The following is a 20,960-nucleotide window of genomic DNA, read 5'->3' as shown; positions in this document are numbered from 1 at the left end:
CGTTTCCCTTCACGGTGCCATGCCAGGGAATTTAAATCCTCAGCCATCCACTGCGGGATATCCCCCCCCCCCTTGGGATCAGTAGCATGATCATCCAGTTTCTGTGACTAAACTTGTCGTTTGTAGTGAGATGATAAAAAATATTTTCAGCATTTCATTGCATCGTAAATCAAACATTTAAGTGCCTTAACCCCCGGCTTTTACGTTCGCCCAAACGGGTCACAAATCATTTGTCACTGGCCATAAAATGAATTATCTTTTACCAAACTGAGACGGTGTTCCACATGAGTTAGCCGAATTTTATTGACAATAATATTTTATTTAGGTATATGAATACACATTTGAGATCTAGATTGCAAGCATGCAAGCAAGGCAGGGCCCTGGGAACGATTTATTTACTGGGGGTGCTGATGTAAATTTGAAAAGCATAAAAGAAAAAAAAAAGTTTTCACTCCAAAATGGACATCAAATCAGGGTGCCGAGGAATTTGGAAAAAAAGGGGGTTTCACTGGAAAATAAATGTCATTTGGGTTACATTTTTCAATTTTTACACATTCTTTCAGAATACATGTGGGTGCTGCCTATATATGGAGAATAATACACGCAGCACCCCAATAAAATTTTTGGGGTGCTTCAGCAACCCCGCTTCCCAGGGCCATGATGATAAGCATGTGGTTTTGTATTTCGGGAATGGGCGTGGTTGACCGGCTCAAAAGGGTAGAGCCTGATATGCCTTCTGGGATAATGATGTGTCTGCAAATTGGCTCGCTGAGCCGTATGAGGGGGGAGGGGGTAAACCATCCAAAAATACATTAGGATGGGATTTTTTTTTATACATGCAAGGTTTTTTTTATTTTTAAGGACGGTCTGTCGAGCCCTCTGAGACGCCCGCCCCCCTCCCCGGGTTCGGCAGCCCGAGTTTAGGGTTTAACCATGGACCTTATCTGACGGCCCGAATTCATACAGGAGGTCCATGGTATAACAAAAGAAGGATTAGGGCCTACAGTTACGTAAATAAGCCAAAGAAGAGACAATTTCAAAGCCCCATCGCATCGTTAACCGAGCATTGAATAGGGGAGGGTGGGGATCTTATGCTCGGAGTCGAGACAGCTGATGAGGAATCGGAAAGCAGTCGCGAGCGATAGCAGACGATGCAGCGGGCGGCGAGAGGAGTAGGCACCTACATGTATACAACGACAAACTTTCATGCAATTGACAAGCGCTAATAGTAATATCTAGCTCCACTCAATTTAAGTTTACAGGTGTTTTTCTAGTCGATTATCATCATGGAGGGAGAAGAAATCGTAACACCGATGGACGGTCAGCAGGGATTTGTTGCCGTAGATATTGTGGTGTTAGTGGTTTACTTTGTGCTTGTCCTCGCTGTTGGTTTGGGAGTAAGTATCTTCTTTATATAGTCAATACTCTTGCACAGTGATGAACTGAGGGGTGCGCTAGCTGCTAGCACAGCCTCAGCTCAGGAGGGGGGCAATGACATAGATTACGTGGCCTCTTGCAGATCCACACAACTCGCGCTCGCTTCAGCTCTCGAAACTTCGCTAATATTTATAAGCTAATGTTATAGATCTATACATATCCATCCATCTGTTGTACAGGCATTGTTATTGCCAATAACAATAATATTGGCAATTACTTAGGACTAAAATAATGAATCAGACGCATATTAATACTGCACATGTGCTTAATCATGTTAATTGGAATATAACTGTAGTGTAGGACATCTAATATATCGCTCAAAGACAATGCATTATATAGATGATGGTGATATAGATGACTCCTATCTTTATAATTGCCATAATTTCTGTCAGAGTCTAGACTATATTGAACCATCGCTCATCAATATCGTTATTATTGTAGTCAAGGTCATCATTTTTTTCATAATCTTTTAACTCTTTCATAGTCATACTGCATTGTTACCTTAATCCTTATTAGGCCAATGATCAATGGAATGTATATTTAGAGAAAAATCACTTGTTTTACAAGCGTTTAATACTGAAAATTTTCATCAAAATCGGATGTAAAAATAATGAGAAATTTTGACATTTAAAGTTTGCTTATTTTCACAAAACAGTTATATATCATGCCTAACTCAGTGACATATGCAAATGAGACATGATGATGTCCCTCACTTTTTCTTTTATATTTTATTATTTGGATTATACAACTTAAATTTTTACAAATTTTTTAACCATAAAATGTTAAACAATGGAAATTCCACATTTTCAGAGAGGAATGCAACTTTGTTTCACAGGACAATAAAGAGACTAATTAGAATATTTCATAAATAAAAACAATATAAATGAGTGTCAGGACCCATTTGCATACCGATCAGAATGTGAATTTAAAGGGATGCTCTGGCTGAAGATACAATAAAGTAAAATTCACAGAGCAAAATGCTGAAAGTTGGATCAAAACTGGATAACAAAGTTATTGAATTTTAAAGATTTGCATTATTCTGGTGAAACAGTTCTAGGCATGTCTTCATGAATATTCAATGAGCAAACTGATGATGTCATATCCCCACTTGTTCTTTTATATTTTTTTTATATGAAATCAGGTTTATTCAAAAAATTTCTACCAATTGAATTAAAACAATTGCATTGACAACTGATTAAGTGCATTAGTTACCGGTAGTTATTGAAGACTTGGAGTAAATATCCCTTTAAAGGGGTTCTCTAGGCTGAAAATATTTATATCTAAATGAATAGAGTAAAGTTCACAGAGCTTGAAATGCTGAAAATTTCATCAAAAAAAGGATAACAAATAACAAATTTATTGAATTTTAAAGTTTAGCAATATTTTGTGAAAATAGTTATATGCATGTCATCATGAATATTCATTGGGTGGGCTGATGATGTCTTATCCCCACTTTCTTTTTTCTTATGTTATTACATGAAATAATAATTGTTTCATTTTTTCTTACATGTGTGAATAATGCGTCTCCTTTATAATGAAATACCGGTAAGTTGCAGCAATAAATATGTAATGAACTAGATCAGTTGTCAATCCAATTTTTTCAGTTCTTGGTAGAAAAACTTTGAATAAACCTAATTTCATATAATAATTATACAAAATAACAAGTGGGGATATGACATCATCAAGTGGCTAATTGAATGAAGACATGCCTAGAACTGTTTCACTGGATATTCTACTGGAATAATGCAAATCTTTAAAATGCCATAACTTTGTTATTCCTAGTCCGATTTTGATCAAATTTTCAATGTTTTGTTTGTATAATTTTTCTTTATTTGTTTAAATCATTTTATTCTCAGCCCGGAGCATCCCTTTAAGCATAATTTGAAAATGTTATAACTTTTTTATTTTACATCCAATCTTGATGAAATTTTTAGTGTTGTGATTGTTGGATTTTTCTCTTTTTATTCAACCTTTTGTTAGGTTGGACTTTGGTCCTTTGATGATTGTTGCCAATTCGATAAGCAAAATAATATTAATTTGGACCCTGTGAAGGCTTGTATATTTATGTCATAATTCAATGATTTTTTGCTTGTTAATTCTTTTCAAGTCAATGTGTCGATCCAACCGGGGGAGCACCGAGGGATATTTCTTAGCTGGAGGAGCAATGCTATGGTTTCCTGTAAGTATTTTTACTTTTAATTCCTTGATTTTATGCAGTTTATGGTCACATTTCAAGTGTCAATGGTGGTGGTGATGATGATGACGATGATGGTGGTGATGTTAATGATGACGGTGGTAGTGGTGGTGGTGGTGGTGGTGATGGTGGTGGTAGTGGTGGTGGTGATGATGAAGATGATGATGATGAAGGAGAACAAGAGGCTCATTTTGGATGGGGATGATGATAGTGATGATGATGAGGAGCTAGGAGGAGATTGAGGATGATCGATGATGATGATGATGGTGGTGATGATGTTGATGGGGATGATGATGATTATGAATTGATGATGATGATTACATGTATTAATTGATGATGATGATGATTTTGGTGATGGTGATGATGATGATGATTGAGTTGGTGGTGATGATGATGGTGATGATGATGATTGATGATAATAGTGGTGTTAAACTGTTAATGATGGTGGTGGTGGTGATGATGATATGAATCTTTATAATATTGACCCTTTCCTAAAGCTCTCCACACAGTTTTTAACAAGTGCAACACTGTCTAATTCACCTCCATTGACTTGAGAGTTATGACTGAAAAATAATTATAGGGTGAATTTCACAGAGCTAATTGCTGAAAATTTCATCAAAATGTGACAGCATGAAAGATTGAATTTCAAAGTTTAGCAATATATTGTGAAAACATATATGCATGCCATCATGAATATGCAATAAATAAGTGGGCTGATGCATGTACACTGTACAGTATGTACCGGTATGTCCCCAATATCCTTTTTCTTTTGCTATTATTAGATTAAACTTTATGTTATCACTTATCACAAAATGTAATAATTTCATAATTCATATGCATCGGTATGATCATGGACCTAGTAGGCCCATGGTACGATCATATGGCTCCGTTGTACAAAAAAAAGTGTCAGCAAAGATCGTGGACATTCTGGGCTTGCACACAAATTTTTAGGGTTGACAATCAAAGAATTGAATTATTTCCAGACATATCCGTATGCCTGGCTTCTCAGAATTGATTTTTCATACAAAGCTTCTTTGATTATTGTTAAAATTCTGGTATTGTTCCAATTTCATCCAAGTTCATGAATGGAAAATGTGAAAATTTTGGAGTTTCTTGACTTCTTATTTCACTTTTTACTGGAAAGTTATGTGTCATTTTCATATTTTACCCCCAAAACTAAAGACTAACATGGACAGTCAAAGAAACTAAATTGCTCTTTTCAAAAACATTATCTGTTGCTCAGATTCATTGTCATATATGCAAAACGTAGGACTTTACTGCGATACTTTCTCAGCGGTTTCAGGTAAAATCTTGTTTACTTTAGAGCGATCTCGAGGTCACCACAAAATAGAATGGTCTCATGCTTGTAGTTTCACCACTTTATTTTACGTCTGGGTATTCTCTAAAGGACTATTCACCCGTGGTGTATTTGAACAAGGTAGAGAAAACTAATGAACCGTACAGTAGAGTATATTCAACCTGATAGAATTCAACCCATTTGGAGAGAACTTCCTCAGATATACAGAAATAGGGAATTTATTTTAATTTCAGACCTTTCTTCATTTCCAAGAGAAAATTCAAGGCATTCTGTTGTCAGTATTTTCTTTATCAATCTGTTGACTCTATGCACAGATGAACAAATTATGCGGGCGATAGTTTTTGCAATTTTGAGTATTCAACATGCCATCTCTAGTATTCAACCTAGTGATGATAGATCGCAAAATGTCTCAAATGGTGTAGATTGCTCAACTATATCAGTCTACTTTGACTTTCCCAAATGGTAGTCCAATAGACGGATAGGGCAGATTGTGAGAAAGCCCCATCTAGGTTGAATACTAGTGTTGGTACATGTATGCTGACTACTAGTGCAAAAAGCCATAGCCGCATAATTTGATCGCTTGCGCATGCAGTCGACATATTGAAAATGAAAATACTGACAACAGAATACTAGTCTGAATTTAGTCTCGGAAATAAGAAAGGTCTGAAATTAAGGTTATTTCCCTATCTTTTAGCCATTTTTCTTTGTTGTGGGTAGCACATAAATGTCTTTCATAACGCAAACATGAAATACTCAAGGTGTGTTTTGAAGCAGAGCCTTCAAAGTTATACAATTTAATAAAAATCATATCAAAACCAAGGAAGTATAAAATCAATAAATAAACTTATATGAACAAAGTACAGAACATTAACAAAATTACTGTGTGGAAAAACAAACATACTGTACCTATCAAGTGTTATGTTTGCTTAAATTGATTTTTGATTCTTGATTATGATTCCAGCTTCAGAAAATCAATTGAATACACTAAAAATGACATGAAATGTCAAAATCGGCTGTTTATAAGTTGCAAGTGAAACATGAATGCCAGTTTTGATGATAATTTTGAAATTAGTTCAACAGAATCCAATTAAAACGACCACTCAGGTTTTGCACATGTGCGTTTGAATGGATATGTGCCAAGGCTGTTAGTAATAATAGTTTTTGTCAAATTAATGTTAATTTACTTGATTTAACACACTATTCACACTTTTCTCTAAGGATTGCTTTAAAAGTGACACGACATTTACTCCTGCAACATTTGCTCCTTTCTTAGTATCTCAGAGGGCTTAGGGTTAGAGTTGGGATCGTAAGAGAGTTTTAGGATTGGATGTAAACATAAGGATTAGGGTTTATTTTTTTTGGAGGTTAGTTTTTATGTTTGACTTTAAATGAGCAGATTTTCCATTGGAGCAATTGTCGCCGGAGCAAATGTGATGGAACCGCTTTAACACGCCTCATGGCACTGCACCACAACACTAGAACAAGTGATCAGGGGAGCGTTTCATCAACATTTATGTCCGACAAGTTGTCAGATCTGACAACTTTCCCCGATTCTGATTGGCTGAGAGGTACTGTTGCTATGGTAATTGTCGGTTAAAACACGACTTGTCGGATAAAATCCTTTCATGAAACGCTCCCCAGAATTTTCCTTTCTATTTATATCCTGCTGTGTTTTCATTAGAGTGCAAAATTTTGCAATTCACCCTGATATAATTTATATAGAGCAGGAGAAATTAGTGCAATTCACCCTTGATATAATTAGTACAGAAAAGAAGAAATTAAATTAATGAGGGTGAAAGTTTCTTTCAAAGATAGTTATTTCAAATCAAATCAGATCACTGAGGGCCTTTTCACACGTGAATCTTGAATCATTATTGTAATGATGATTGCAATTCATCTTTAAAATCATCGTACCTTTCACACGCTTACTTGAAATCTGATTTGAATTCCGGAGCGAAGGCGGTATGTGTCCTACGATGATTGCATTTTGTATTATCTACAGAAGTGCTTAAAAGGTCACGTAAGCTAAATCCCACAAAAGATGATTTGGAGGTCAAGCCTTTCACACACAAAATATTTACCGTAATTTGAGTGAAACTTAACTGGAATTCACCTCCGGAATAGAAATTGAATGCATGATTGTGATACATGTATAAGTGTTCGTGATTCTAATCATGTTCTAGCTTTGTTTCACGCATGCTAAAAATTTGTCCTTAGCCTTATTTTTCACTGGAATCATCATTCAAATTACAATTTTTTTTTTACAGTGTGAGGGGTGGTGAGTCTCCCGATGCCAGCTTTTATATCAAAAACACAACTCAGAATCTTTCCTTTCTCCTTCAGCACAGATTATTAATGTGACTTTTATAGTTTCTTTAAAGGACAAGTCCACCCCAATGAAATGTTGATTTAAAGAGAGGAATCCAACAAGCATAACACTGAAAACTTCATCAAAATCGGATGTAAAATAAGAAATTTATGACATTTTAAAGTTTTTTCTTAATTTTGCGTAATAGTCATATTCACATCCTGGTCAGTATGCAAATGAGGAGACTGATCAATAACATCATCCACTCACAATTTCTTTTGTATTTCATTACATGGAATTGAAATATTCAAGTTTTCTCCTCGTTGTCAAGTGAAATAAATTTTATTCCTTCCTGAACATGTGTAATTATCATTGTTCGAACATTTTTTTGGTCTAACATGAGGTTGCATATTTTCAAATCTGTAAAAATCAAAATATTGTATATTTCAAACAATAAAAAAAGAAATAGTGAGTGAGTGACATCAGCGACTCTCTCATTTCCATATCACCGAATTGTGCATATAACTGTTTTGTGAAAAATAAGTGAAACTTTGAAATGTCATAACTTTCTTATTTTACATCCGATTTTGATGAAATTTTCAGTGTTATCCTTCTTTGATTTTTCTCTTTTTCTACAAATCAATGTTTTTCCGGAGTGGACTTGACCTTTAAGTATTTAAGGTGCAACTGTGAAATATCATATGGAGTGCTTAAAGCTTTATTTTGGCTTTAAGCTCTTCACTACAGAGTAAAAGTGCAATTAACTCTTATTCATGTACATGTGATTTCTTTTTTTAAGTTTACAAAAGAAAGATGTTTGAAATATGGTACATCAATGAATTTTTATGGGAGGGGTTAGAAAGAGACTTACATTGTAATGTACTTCAATAAATTTATACTAATCAGTTATGCAGTGGAATCAATTCAGATTTCCCAGTCAACTGATATGCCAAGTCATCAAAACCAAAGTTTGTTTTCCTTATCATTCATTAACAAGTCTAACTGCCCTTTCACACAGTAAAATGAAATTTGAATGATTCCAGTGAAAAATAAGGCTAATGACGAATATTTACCACAGTGTGAAACCAAACTAGAACATGATTAGAATCGCGAACGCTAATTACAGTCACGATATTTTGCAATCATCATTGCAATGATGAATAGAGATTCACGTGTGAAAAGGCCCTAACTTGTAACTAGTATGGTTTCATTCTACTTCTGGTATGTAGTCTACATTGTATCATTACCTATTCATCATGAAAGAGTACAATGTGATCTTTCTATCAAAAGAGTGACTGAAAGTATCGGTTATTGCTATTCTTTTTTTCATGAATATTGTGAAAGGAGAAACCAGATTGAAAAGAATGGTGAATAGTGTTTTGTAAGTAGCAGAAAAAAAAGAAGAAAATATGGTGCTGGTTTGAGAAAAATCATTGTAAATTTAAAAAAAGTTGATAATGGAATTTTAGTTCCTTGATTTGTGATGTCATATTACATTTTATATGTATTTCATTTACATGGTCTTTCCACGTAAGGTTAATTTCAATCTTAACACCAAGGAGTTTTAAAGAAGTTTCCTTGTTTATTACTTTGTTATTGATAGGAAACCTATATCCTCATTATTATTCATGTTTTTTTAATGTTATAATTAGTTTTTGTCTCGTTAAATAGCAGAGCAAGATCTGCGCCACTTTTTTGACGGCGGCGGCTGCGTTGTCAACATTGAAATCTTAACCAAGGTTTAGTTTTAGAAATGTCATCATAACTTAGAAAGTATATTGGGCCCTAGGTAATGAAACTTGGAAATAAGGGTAACAATGTATCACTGAACTTCCTGCCTGAGTTTCAGACCACATGACCAAGGTCAAAGGTCATTTAGGGTCAACAATGATGCTGGTGTACTCCAGTCGGTAATGCACATGTACCTCCTTGCTTATTCTGCTCTTTCTTTGTACTTTGACAGGTGGGGGCTTCTTTGTTCGCTAGTAACATTGGTAGTGAGCACTTCATAGGCCTAGCAGGATCAGGGGCATCATCAGGCATTGGTGTCGGTGCCTTTGAACTCAATGTAAGTACAATCCAGAACCATATTCTGAAGTTTGTAAGTCCCTGTAGGCTCTGTAACCCAAGTGAAAGCCCCTAGACAGAGGCGGCGGAACATCAGGCTCGGACAAAGAAAGTGGAGGGGCACCTTTTGTCTGCCAAACAATAGGTGCCCCTCCACTTTCATTTTATGAGCCTGACGTTCCGCCGCCCTGCCCCTAGATTTCCGCGAAACGGAAACATTTTTGCAGAATTCGGAAGAACTGAATATAGAATTTCAAGACTAGTCGTATTTTCATTTTGGGGCTATATGCACAAATCAGCCCAACACTGGGTACTTGCCTACATTCTTGTGCACAGTGAGGTTCCCATATCTTGCAAACATCCTGTGCATTATTTGTATTATTTTGTTGCAGGCCATTATCTTGCTTCAAGTGATGGGATGGGTGTTCCTCCCTGTGTACCTTGCTGCCGGTATCTACACCATGCCTGAGTATCTGCAGAAGAGATTTGGAGGAAGGAGGATCAGAATGTACATCGCTGTTGTCTCGCTCATCTTATACATCTTCACCAAGATATCAGTAAGGACTACTATTGCGGGTGCATTTACAAGAAATTCACAATCGATCACTAGTCCATTTTAGTTCCCAAATCGATCAATCTTACGTCTTGCATTTACCTGCAAGCTTCCACTTCCAGGAGTAGACAAAACATGCCAAAGTAAAGCATGTTTAGTGTGAATACATGCAGCCATAATAAAACTGATCACTTGAAACGATTCTATATCCATGTATCCTTGAAGAGCATGTAGGTGTCATTCCCTCCATTTGAAGTTTCTTAACAAAAGTCAGAACCTTTTGCCATAGCTGGTAGCTGTATTTAGATTTGGCAAGTGCAAAACTTAGGGTACTGTGAAATTCTTCATGTGGCAAACCGACTGGATATGACTTAACTGAAATGCACCTTGTACCATCTTCTCTGAATTTCCTTCATTTTTTGTGATAGAAAGACTTGAGCTTTGGAGTTCTGTTGTGGAAGAGAGAAAATGGAAAGACTTTTGTGGAAGTGAGACTTGTTTTGGGAGAGACACTTGAGCTCTAGACTTGTGTTTGATAGAAAGACTGTCATGGAATCAGGACTTAATAGAAACTTGAGTTATGTTGTTGAAGACAGACTTAAGCAAGGTTTGTGAGAAAGAGGTATTGTTTTGAAAGAGAGACTTAATTGAGACTTGAGCTCTAGAGCTCTGTTGTGTTAGACAGATTTAAGAGAGACTGTTGTGGAAGAGAGACTTGAGCTTTTGAGCTTTGTCTTGTAAGAGAGATTTAGAAAGACCTTTGTGGAAGAAAGAATTTGGCTCTTGAGATATGCTTAAGTGTTACTTTGGTGGAAGAGAGACTGTTGTAAAAGTGAGACTTAAGACAGGTTGTTATGGGAGTGTGACTTAAACTTGAGCTTTGTTGTGAACAAGAGTTTTAAGAGAGACTTTTGTGTAAGAGAGACTGTTGTGGAAGTGAGACTTCAGAGAGACTTGAGCTCTGGGGTTCTGTCGTTAAAGAGAGACTTAAGACAGACTTTTGTGGAAGATATATTGCTTTGGAAGAGAGACTTGGGCTCTGGAGATCTGTTTTACATGTTTAAGAGAGACTGAAGAGAGACTTGAGCTTTAGAGCTCTGTTGTGTAAGAGAGACTGACTTTTGGGAGAGATAATGCTGTGGAAGAGAGACTTGAGCCTATGGTAATCTGTTTTACATGTTTAAGAGAAACTTAAGAAAGACTTGAGCTCTGTTGTGGAAGAAAAGCTTAAGAGAGACTGTTGTGGAAGTGAGACTTAAGACAGACTTGAGCCACAGAGCTCTGTTGAGTAAGAGAGACTTTATAGAAAGACCTTTGTGGAAGAGAGTTTGATTTGGAAGAGAGACTTGAGCTCTCGAACTCTGTTCTGTAAGAGAGATGTAATCAGAAACCATGGACTATTCTTGTGTCTCTAGGTTGATCTGTACTCTGGAGCTTTGTTCATCCAGCAAGCACTTGGTTGGAATCTGTATGTATCCATCTTCTCCCTACTGGCTATCACAGCATTGTACACGGTGACAGGTGGACTGGCTGCCGTCATCTTTACAGACACCTTACAGGCCATGATCATGTTGATAGGAGCACTCTGGCTCTGCATTGAAAGTAAGTAATAATGTACAATCTTTAATACTATGGACTTTTCGATAATATTTTATCTTTGCAGTTTTTATTCGTCACAAAAACAATCAAAATATGCAAAACATATCGTTGCACTTCAATCAAACAGAACATTGATACAAACTGTGTAAGTACATAAAAAATACCCTAAATGAATTGTTCTGTACTCAGAATAATTTAACTTGTACCCCAGTCCTGCCGACAGGACGATCCATTAACAGAACAGAAAAGGGGTACGGTAATACCCGGTCCACGGTCGTCCTGGCGGCATTGCCGGGGTATTGCGCAACCCTAAAAATATGACATTTTCATTAATTAACATGACCAACTTTTCGATAATGATGATCATAGAGAAACATTTTCATAGTGATTGGATTTGAACCCTAGGGCTTACAGTTCAAAGCCTGAAAACATATCAACTGAGCCACAACACCTGCTTGAATAATTATGATACAGTTAGATCTTGTTGAAGGAACATGCTTCACAAGATCTTACAATGCCAAAAGATCTTATGTTGAAAATTGTTGGAAATCTTTTTTTACCCCAATGATTCATTATTGGCAAGTGTTTGCAACCACTGTGCAGATGCTTCCTGACATAAAATCTATTGAAAATGCTTGTCAAATAACAAGACAACACTGCTGATATGATTCACAGATGGAAGATGATTTTTATGAACGGCTTTTAACTATAGATTTGGTATGTTCCAGAAAGCGTAGCTGATGCAAAAATTCACTATTGCATGGTTTAGATATGGACCTTGTGTGTAATTTTGATGAGGTGTTACTTATTAGCTATGCTTTTATTCCAGTACACCTTGTGATTACTTTATTAGGTTTCAAAGCCATCGGTGGTTATCAAAATTTGGAGCCCTTGTATGCCCAAGCCATCGCCAACGAGACGTACTACTCCAACAGCTCCTGTGGTCTCCCCAGGGATGATTACTTTAATCTCTTCCGTCATCCTGTGAACTCTGACCTCCCGTGGCCTGGGTTCATCTTTGGGCAGACTGCTGCATCCCTCTGGTACTGGGCAACAGATCAGGTCAGTTTGTTTTTGGGGGGCTGCTGCTTTTGCTGACCATGGTGTTCATGCTGTACTATTGCTGTTGATGATAATGATGATTTGATGATAATGATGATGGTGATGATGATCATGATGGTGATGATGATGATTATTATGGTGATGATGATGATGGTGATGTTGATGATGGTGATGGGGATGGGGATGTCTCGATCCCCAGGGATGATTACTTTAATCTCTTCCGTCATCCCGTGAACTCTGACCTCCCGTGGCCTGGGTTCATATTTGGGCAGACTGCTGCATCCCTCTGGTACTGGGCTACAGATCAGGTCAGTTTATTTTTATTTTTATTTTTTAATTTTATATTCTACGTGTGTTGTGATGATGAAGGAAATGGTAACGATGATGATTATCTTTTTAGCTGATGGTGTTGATATTGGCTGGGCTTGGGCTGCTGTTTTTGCCGACCATGGTGTTCATGCTGCTACCACTGCTGTTGATGACGATGATGATGTGATGATAATGATGGTGATGATGATGGTGATGATGATGGCGATGATTATTATTATGATGGTGATGATGAGAATGAGAATGAGAATGGTATTATTGATGGTGGTGATGATGATGATGGTGGTGATGATGATGATGATCATAATGATGATGGTGGTTATTATGATAATAATGGTGATGATGATGATGATAATGATTATGAGTATAATGATAGTAATGATGATGATGATGATTCTGATGGTCATCATGATGATGATGATAATGATGGTAGTGGTGGTGATTATGATGATTAGTATGATGGTGTTGATGGTGATGATGATGGTGATGATAATGATGGTAGTGATTATGATGATGATGATGATAATGTTGGTAGTGATTATGATGATGGTGATGAAGGTGATGATTATGATGATAATGATGTTGATAATGATCTTGTGACCTTGCTTTTCCCTTCAGTTGGTCCGGGATCATCTTTTAACAATCTACTGGGTGATAGATCAGGGACCCATTGCATAAAACTTTTGCCATAAAAAGCTCTGGCAAACAAAATTATGCCATTGAAATTTACACATTTAAAAACTCTGGCAAAAATTTGCCAGAGTTTTTATGGCAAAAGTAAACAACGGGCCTCGGGGTGCCATTTCATAAAGTGATTCATAAGTTAAACATGAGTAGGCACTACGAGAGATCCTGTCTCATGCTAAATGATGTGGCTAACTTTAGTACCTAAGTACACATTCCAGTTATGCGTAAAGACTTGTGTAACTTCATGAACATCTTTATGAATTCCACTCAGGTTTGATAGATGATCATTTGTGCTGTTCAGAGTGTTGTTTCTGCTTTCTAAAGCCTGTCTGAAGGTTTGGTAAATGTTGAACATTAAATGTTTTATAGTTTTGTTTTGAAAATTTAAATTTTTCCTGTAATTCAATAAATTGTGCATCAGAATGTTACATGCAAAGATGATATTTTCAGCCAATTTCATGCTTTATAAATAATTTTTTTTATTAAAAAAAGGGGGAAAGATATGCATTTTTTTTTAAATATTTGTCAAGCCAAACTGAATTTCCATGTCAAATTGCAAAATAATTCACTATCTAATTAATACATATCCACTTTACATGTACTACACTTTCATTTAATATTGTGTACAATGTATCGGAACATTGATAGACAATTGGGGTTGGGAATTGCAAACACAAAAACTACTAGTATATTTTATTATCATGCTTTCAAGAGATAACGTGCACTTGATAATAAAGTGAGCCAACTGGGCCCATTTAATTTCACGGAATCAATAAATATATAGTGACACGTTAAGTATAGTACGTGCTGTTCAGTTCCCACACTTAACACGCTTATCACATTGGGATCTCACAATTCTTATGTTTATCAATTCATAATTTAATTTGATATCATAGAAATCTGCCAATGCATCAGTTTATGAGAAGAAAGCAAATATCCGATGTACAACGTTATTGTGTTTGATTATGATAACAATATCTTTATAGTTAAATATGGTCGAGTCAGGTTGTCCTTGAAACAGTGTTCTATTTAAAGGGAAAGGTCACCTGAGCTGGCATCAAGTATGATTTAATAAACGTAGAAAAGTGAAAAAGTTAAGCCACCTTTTTTGGCCCCTTCCAAATCAACTGTGTTTTGATCAATTGTACAAAAAACTTTCTAGAAGTAAAAATGAACTTGTCGTATGTGAAATTTAGAACAAATAAATCACTATCAAGTATCATGATATATTTGGGCCATTATATTGCAAGACTATATGTTTCAGATCAAATCAGACATTGTTCTCATTATACTTTCTAAAACTGGTTTACTGGAAACCGGTTCAGGAAACCAGTCTGGAAGATCGCTTTGCTAGCGTACCCATTTGATTACCTGAAAGTGGTTTTCAAAACCATTTCATGTTAAGCGGTCTTGTTGATATGGGAACACTCTCAGTGGGGTGACATGTTTTGCGCAAAATTTGGAACCTCAGCGTAGGCATTCCACATACAGTGTGTGGAGTAGCGCGCTCAAAATGTGCGAAGATCGCTTCCGGAAGAATGGTTGTGTCCTCACGCTAAAACCAGTTTAACGAGACAAAGCGATCTTGAAAACTACATCGCGAGGTAGTTTTCTGAGCCGGTTTGGAAGATCGCTTCCAAGATCGCTTTGACCGTTCTCATTACACGTTACACTAGTTTCCACTAAACTAGTTTTAGGATGGTAGTGAGAACGGTGTCTCAAACATTACATTTGTGACCAGCCACCCCTAAACCAACAATAAGTCACCCAAAATGAACTTTGAAATTTTTAATAGGTTTGTATTCTAAGCTTTATGATGATATATAACTTGTCAGAATCAATCAACAATAACCCACAGAAGTACATGTACTTGATTGAAAGCATTGGAAACTGTGAGAGAGCAAAAAAAATTAGGAGAAAACTAGACCGGTTTGTAGTTCAGGTTTACTCAAGCATGAGTGGTGCACACCATGCAATATCAGTAAAGCTTCTAAGCAGTCCGCAAAAAAAGCTAACTTGTATCAAAGAATCTCTTGCATCTTGTTTTTTATTTCAATTTATAACCTGTAATTTTGACAGTATGAAGGAGAAGAGTTACTCTTCCAGATTTTTATTTTATTTTTATTTTATTTGTGCTTTTAAAAGGACAAATTACTATTTTGGCTATTTGCAGAGAACCTTGCGTTGGTTTTCGGGTGACAGGTCACATTTATGCCCTCTGTGATATTTCAGCCCCATTAAAATCAATATATTCATGAGGTCATATCTCAGGCCCCCATGGACTTTCCATCATGCGCTACCAAAATATGGTATAAAAATGATGAAATTAGAAATAAAAAAAATTGACGTCATCACTTAGGTACTCTATTTCATCATATAAAGGGATGAAAAGGAATTATGGTAATAAGCTGCAAGCAATTTTCTTTTGGTGCCTATAATTTCAATACAATGATGATAATGTCAACAACAACAACAATTATGAATAAAAAAATCATGCACTTTGAGCATGTTTGCGGTTATTTTGGGTAATCATTCAAAGTCTCGTTTGGCAAAAAAAAAATATGTCTCAAGAATCTCTAAAAATCCTATCATGGTTATGGCACCAATAATATATATATATTTTTTAATCACACACATGTATGGTATTCTATTATTTTGATAGGTAATTGTTCAGAGAGCTCTGTCAGCTAAGAACCTGTCTCATGGACAAGGGGGAACGCTCTTTGCTGGGCTCTGTAAAATCACACCTCTCTTCTTTATTGTTATGCCTGGCATGATTGCACGCATACTATTCCCAGGTAAGTCAATATAGCTTGGATTACATTCAACAATACTTAAAGGGAAACTCCTCTAGCAAGAGAGATTAGAATAATCACTGGAAATTTCCAGCTTCTTTTCATGTAATTAAAGGGAGATTAAAAGTTTGTAATTATGATAACCATGATAATTGTTATAATGATTGTTATATAATGATAATTGTAATGATTATTAAAAGGTAGGTAGTGATGAAAATAATGATTATAATGATCAATGAGGATGAAAATGATGATGGTGGTGGTGATGGGGGTACAATGATGATGATGGTGATGGGGATGATGATGATGATGAAAATGATAACGTTAATGTGATGCGTACCAATACTAATGATAATGATTATCAACATTATAAATACATGTTTATTCTAATGATGATTTTAATAATAATGATAAAAATATTTAATCAATTAAAAACGAAATTAGACGTAAGTGGAAGTTAGACAAACAGGGCTTAATGAGAATTGGATATCAGACAAGGTGTAGTGTAGACCAAATGGCAATTATACCAGTTAAATAGTAGCCCATGTGATATATATCAGACTATCTGAGAAGTACACCTCTAGGGGGGGGGGGGTTACTTAGTATAAATGTACATAAATTAATGTATGATACATATGTGCCGCGGTTGAGACCCGGGGGGGGCACTCAGTATATAATGCATAGTGGGTATGTGCCGCGGAGGGGACCCCCGTTTTTACACCCAAATTTCCGTTCCAAGGCATAGCATTTTTGTCTTATTGAGACAAAAAACAAAGAAAGCCGCTCCAAGGCATAGCACTTTGTTCTTATCGAAAAAAAAAAAAAAAATCCGCTCCAAAGCTTCGCATATTTTTCGTTACGCCGTTCCGGTCGCATTGATCTGCTGCAATTTTGGTGAAAAGCGGCCGCCGAGCGCTGTCCGACCATCGTCTCTGCGCTAGCGCACCCGGCGGAGGCCGCGCTAGCTGCATCATGCACGCATGCCCGTTCCATAGGGGTGCATACGCACGTACTCGCACGCTGGCGATCCGTTCCAAGGACCCCCGTTTTCACAAAATTGTAGTTCCGAAGCCCGTTCCGAGGACCCTCCTTTTTACAATAAGCCCGCTCCAAGGCCCCCGTTTTTTGTCTCGCCCGCGGCACACCCCTACCACTTTTTTGGTCGAGTGCCCCCCCCGGGGTTGAGACCCCCATTTTCAGCCTTATTTTCCGTTCCAGAGCATCACCAATTTAGAAAGCCATGGAAATTCTGGGTTTTTCCGTTCCAGAGACCCTCAAATTTGTGGTTCCCCGTTCCAGTGCGCCTCCATCATGAACTGCTCAGCCGGTCGGCGCCGAATGGGCCGCTCCGGAGACCCCCGTTTTCTGATATGGTCAGTTTCAGAGCATTGCATTTCTAGCAATCGTTGATCCTAGAGCCGTTCCGGAGGCCCCCATTTTAAGACCAAATTTTTGTCCCAGAGTTCCCTATTTTCGACTTTGGTGTGGCACATATGATAAGTATCATGTTATAAATCTATTAGCCCCCCTCCCCCCCCCCCCCCGGGAGTTCACCAACCAGAAAGCCTTGTATGCTTGTGTACCAGGTGACTATAAACCCTGATAACCTGGTGTCCTTTGGATTGTAGCTTGGCCTCTTGATACGAAAGTTGGTCACACATTGTATGTTGTTTTCAGAACAGCTGTTTTGATACATAATTGATTCATCACATGACCGTGTAAAGTTCATCCTGAGGCAAAAAAAAACTTCCCGATTAATAGATCACACGTGTGTGTCAGGTATAAAAGGCCCCAATTCAGATGTTGTATGTAAACATGCATGTCCTCGTTATGTTCATAAAGTTGATAACATTACCATTCACATCATAGAACTGATACATGTACATGAGGCCCCATTGTCACGTGTTGTAAGTAATCATATGTGTTCCCTATATAGTTCATGTAGTTGATAACTTAACTTCTTAAAAAGGAAAATGAAACCTTTGAAACAAGATAGCTTGTGTGAAAACAGACAAATCAAAGAAACAGATCAACAAAAGTTTGAGAAAAAATGAATAAATAATAAGATACATTTGTAGTTATGAGCATTTGAACTATAGATCATTATTGTTATGTACATCCTCCCTTTGGCAATACAACAAAGATGTGTGATGTCACGTGTGAACAATTTTCCCATTACGTTTGTATGTATTTCACTTAAACTGCCCTTTTTTATCATTTCTATCAGTAGATCATGTATTCTTTCTATAGGGGGGCATGTAATACAGATTTCCAAAGAATATGTTATGGATAAAGAGTTTGTATCACCATAAGAAAGAGCAAAAAGCGACATTTTGGGGGTATTTTATAGTCCATCACAGGGAAACTTGTTCACTTGTGACATCACACATCTTTGTTGCACTGCCAATGAGAGGATCTCTATAGCATTAGTGATCGCGATACTATTCAAATGCTCATAACTTTCTCATAATTTGTCTGATTTTTCTCAAACTTTCTTTGATCTTATTCTTTGATTTTTCTCTTTCCACACAAGCCCACCTGTCCCAAAGGGAAGTTCACCCCGACAATAAGTTTGTTGTAATACCAGAAAAACATGGAGTCGTCTAACTGCTGCAGTGAAGCAATCTGTTGACTAGTTCTAGAAAGCCACTAAATCCCATCTATTTTGGTAATGATAATGGATTGCATGAACTAACTGATCATTCTGAGGTGTTGAATTATTGTTTTAGTGGCCCAAACATGGAGTAGTGTATGCGTGTGCAGCACTTTGTATCCAAAAAGAAAAGTGGCTATGTCAAATGTCTATTGGATTGGAAAGAAATGATAAATGATATTATCGGAGGTCCTGGGGATTGGTATAAATAGACTTCGTTATCAGATAATTTTTGTCACTTGATAAAGAGTTGCAGCGGCACTCGAAAGCTCGTGAACTTGTAAGCTAGTGAACACTTTTTGCGAGAGTGATCACGAATTTCCTTGTTGACCATAGTAGATTGCGAGACAAATGAATACCCTCTAGCGATTATTTCAGTCTGAAATAATGAACCTATTTAGTATATATATATAATCAATTAACTTTTTTTTCAAACCTTCATCAATATTCTTTTATTATATTTTCTTCAGTTTCTCAAAATAAATCTTTCGACAGGGTGAACTTGCCCTTTCATGAATAACACACACATCATTGATCACATACATTAGGCCCTATTGCCATGTGTTAAAGTAATCACATTTGTGTCATTGAGTTAGATAATCTGATAAAGACTTAATTAATTGGTCACATGGGTCATAGGCCTTTTACAAAAAGGTCACATGACTGGCAAGAAGGGTAATCATTTACAGTACATCTGTAATGAAGAAAGTCTAAGGACATGCCTTGTATGTACCCCCCCCCCCACTTCTTGGTGTTAGATCACATGACTTCCCAAGTAGAGTGATCACATGACAAGGGTCATATTGAAAGCAGCCCGAGCTACAGTTATAATGTAATTGAAATGATACAGATAGACAATGGAGTCAATGCAAGGTCACATGGCCTTCCAGGATAAGTGGTCACATGACTTCCCTGCCCCTCCCCCACCCACCCACCTCTACAATAGTTGGGGGAGGGAGGGCATGACAAAAAATCTCCCCTCCCTTTTCTGACATTCTGGCTCCGCCCCTGTCCATGAAAATTAATAATAATAACGGTATTTACCCAGGGTCGGTAGCCACTTCAGTTCTGAAAACTGTTCTCCCAGCGGGGCCTGTTATTATTATTAGGTACCCGGCTAAGCTAGGCTACCTATTCAGGTGCACACAGCTTTTTGAGGAATTACTTCCTGCCAGTACCCATTTACATGTACCTCACCTGGTTCGAGTGCAGTACACTGTGGATGAATTCCTTGCTGAAGGAAATTACGCCATGGCTGGGATTTGAACCCACGACCCTCTGTTTCAAAGTCCGGAGACTAATCCACTGGGCCACGAAGTTAACAAACATGACATTCAAAGTGTCTTGCATTCATTTAATTTTCTTTTCCAGATATTGTGGCCTGCACCGATAATTGTGAGGAGATCTGTGGCTCTAAAGACGGCTGTTCCAACCTCGCCTACCCTCTTCTTGTCATGAATGTACTCCCTAAAGGTTTGTATGCAATATTGTACATAGTCACACTAGGGCCCCATTGCACAGAACATAGTGATTAATCTTCCATTCAAGATGTACATGTAAACTTAAAGGAGAATACAATCTATGGAACAAGATAGCTTGTGTGAAAACAGAAAAATCAAAGAAACAGATAAACAAAAGTTTGAGAAAAATTGGGAAATTATGAGAAAGTTATGAGAATTTGAATATTGCGATCACTAATGCTATGGAGATCCTCAAATTGGCAATGAGAAAACAGAAAAATCAAAGAAACAGATTAACAAAAGTTTGAGAAAAATCGGACAAATAATGAGAAAGTTACGAGCATTTGAATATTGCGATCATAATGCTATGGAGATCCTCAAATTGGCAATGAGACAAAGATGCGTGATGTCACTTGTGAACAACTCTCCCCATTACTTTAGTATATATTTCACTTAAACTGCCTGTATTATCACATCTATCAGTAGATCATGTGTTCTTT

At 37.0% G+C, this 20,960-nt stretch overlaps 1 protein-coding gene across 2 annotated transcripts in view; it reads left to right on the top strand.

Moving 5' to 3' along the window:
* Positions 1-1,049: 1,049 nt before the first annotated feature.
* Positions 1,050-20,960, top strand: part of LOC129283159 (sodium/glucose cotransporter 4-like) — a 40,060-nt gene continuing 20,149 nt past the window's right edge. The window contains exons 1-8 of one of the 2 annotated variants that reach the window (XM_064113638.1): positions 1,050-1,397; positions 3,545-3,616; positions 9,221-9,325; positions 9,717-9,881; positions 11,293-11,479; positions 12,330-12,538; positions 16,215-16,350; positions 20,372-20,473. In XM_064113638.1, coding sequence (XP_063969708.1) covers positions 1,287-1,397; positions 3,545-3,616; positions 9,221-9,325; positions 9,717-9,881; positions 11,293-11,479; positions 12,330-12,538; positions 16,215-16,350; positions 20,372-20,473 — 1,087 coding nt within the window. In that variant the 5' untranslated portion in view covers positions 1,050-1,286. The remainder of the gene's footprint in view (positions 1,398-3,544; positions 3,617-9,220; positions 9,326-9,716; positions 9,882-11,292; positions 11,480-12,329; positions 12,539-16,214; positions 16,351-20,371; positions 20,474-20,960) is intronic. The other variant, XR_010296560.1, reaches the window with a different exon arrangement.

Source organism: Lytechinus pictus, chromosome 19 (assembly GCF_037042905.1).
Source record: "Lytechinus pictus isolate F3 Inbred chromosome 19, Lp3.0, whole genome shotgun sequence".
Lineage (NCBI taxonomy): Eukaryota > Metazoa > Echinodermata > Echinoidea > Temnopleuroida > Toxopneustidae > Lytechinus > Lytechinus pictus.
Note: the sequence above shows the minus strand (reverse complement) of the source record. Positions and strands in the feature narration are given on the sequence as shown.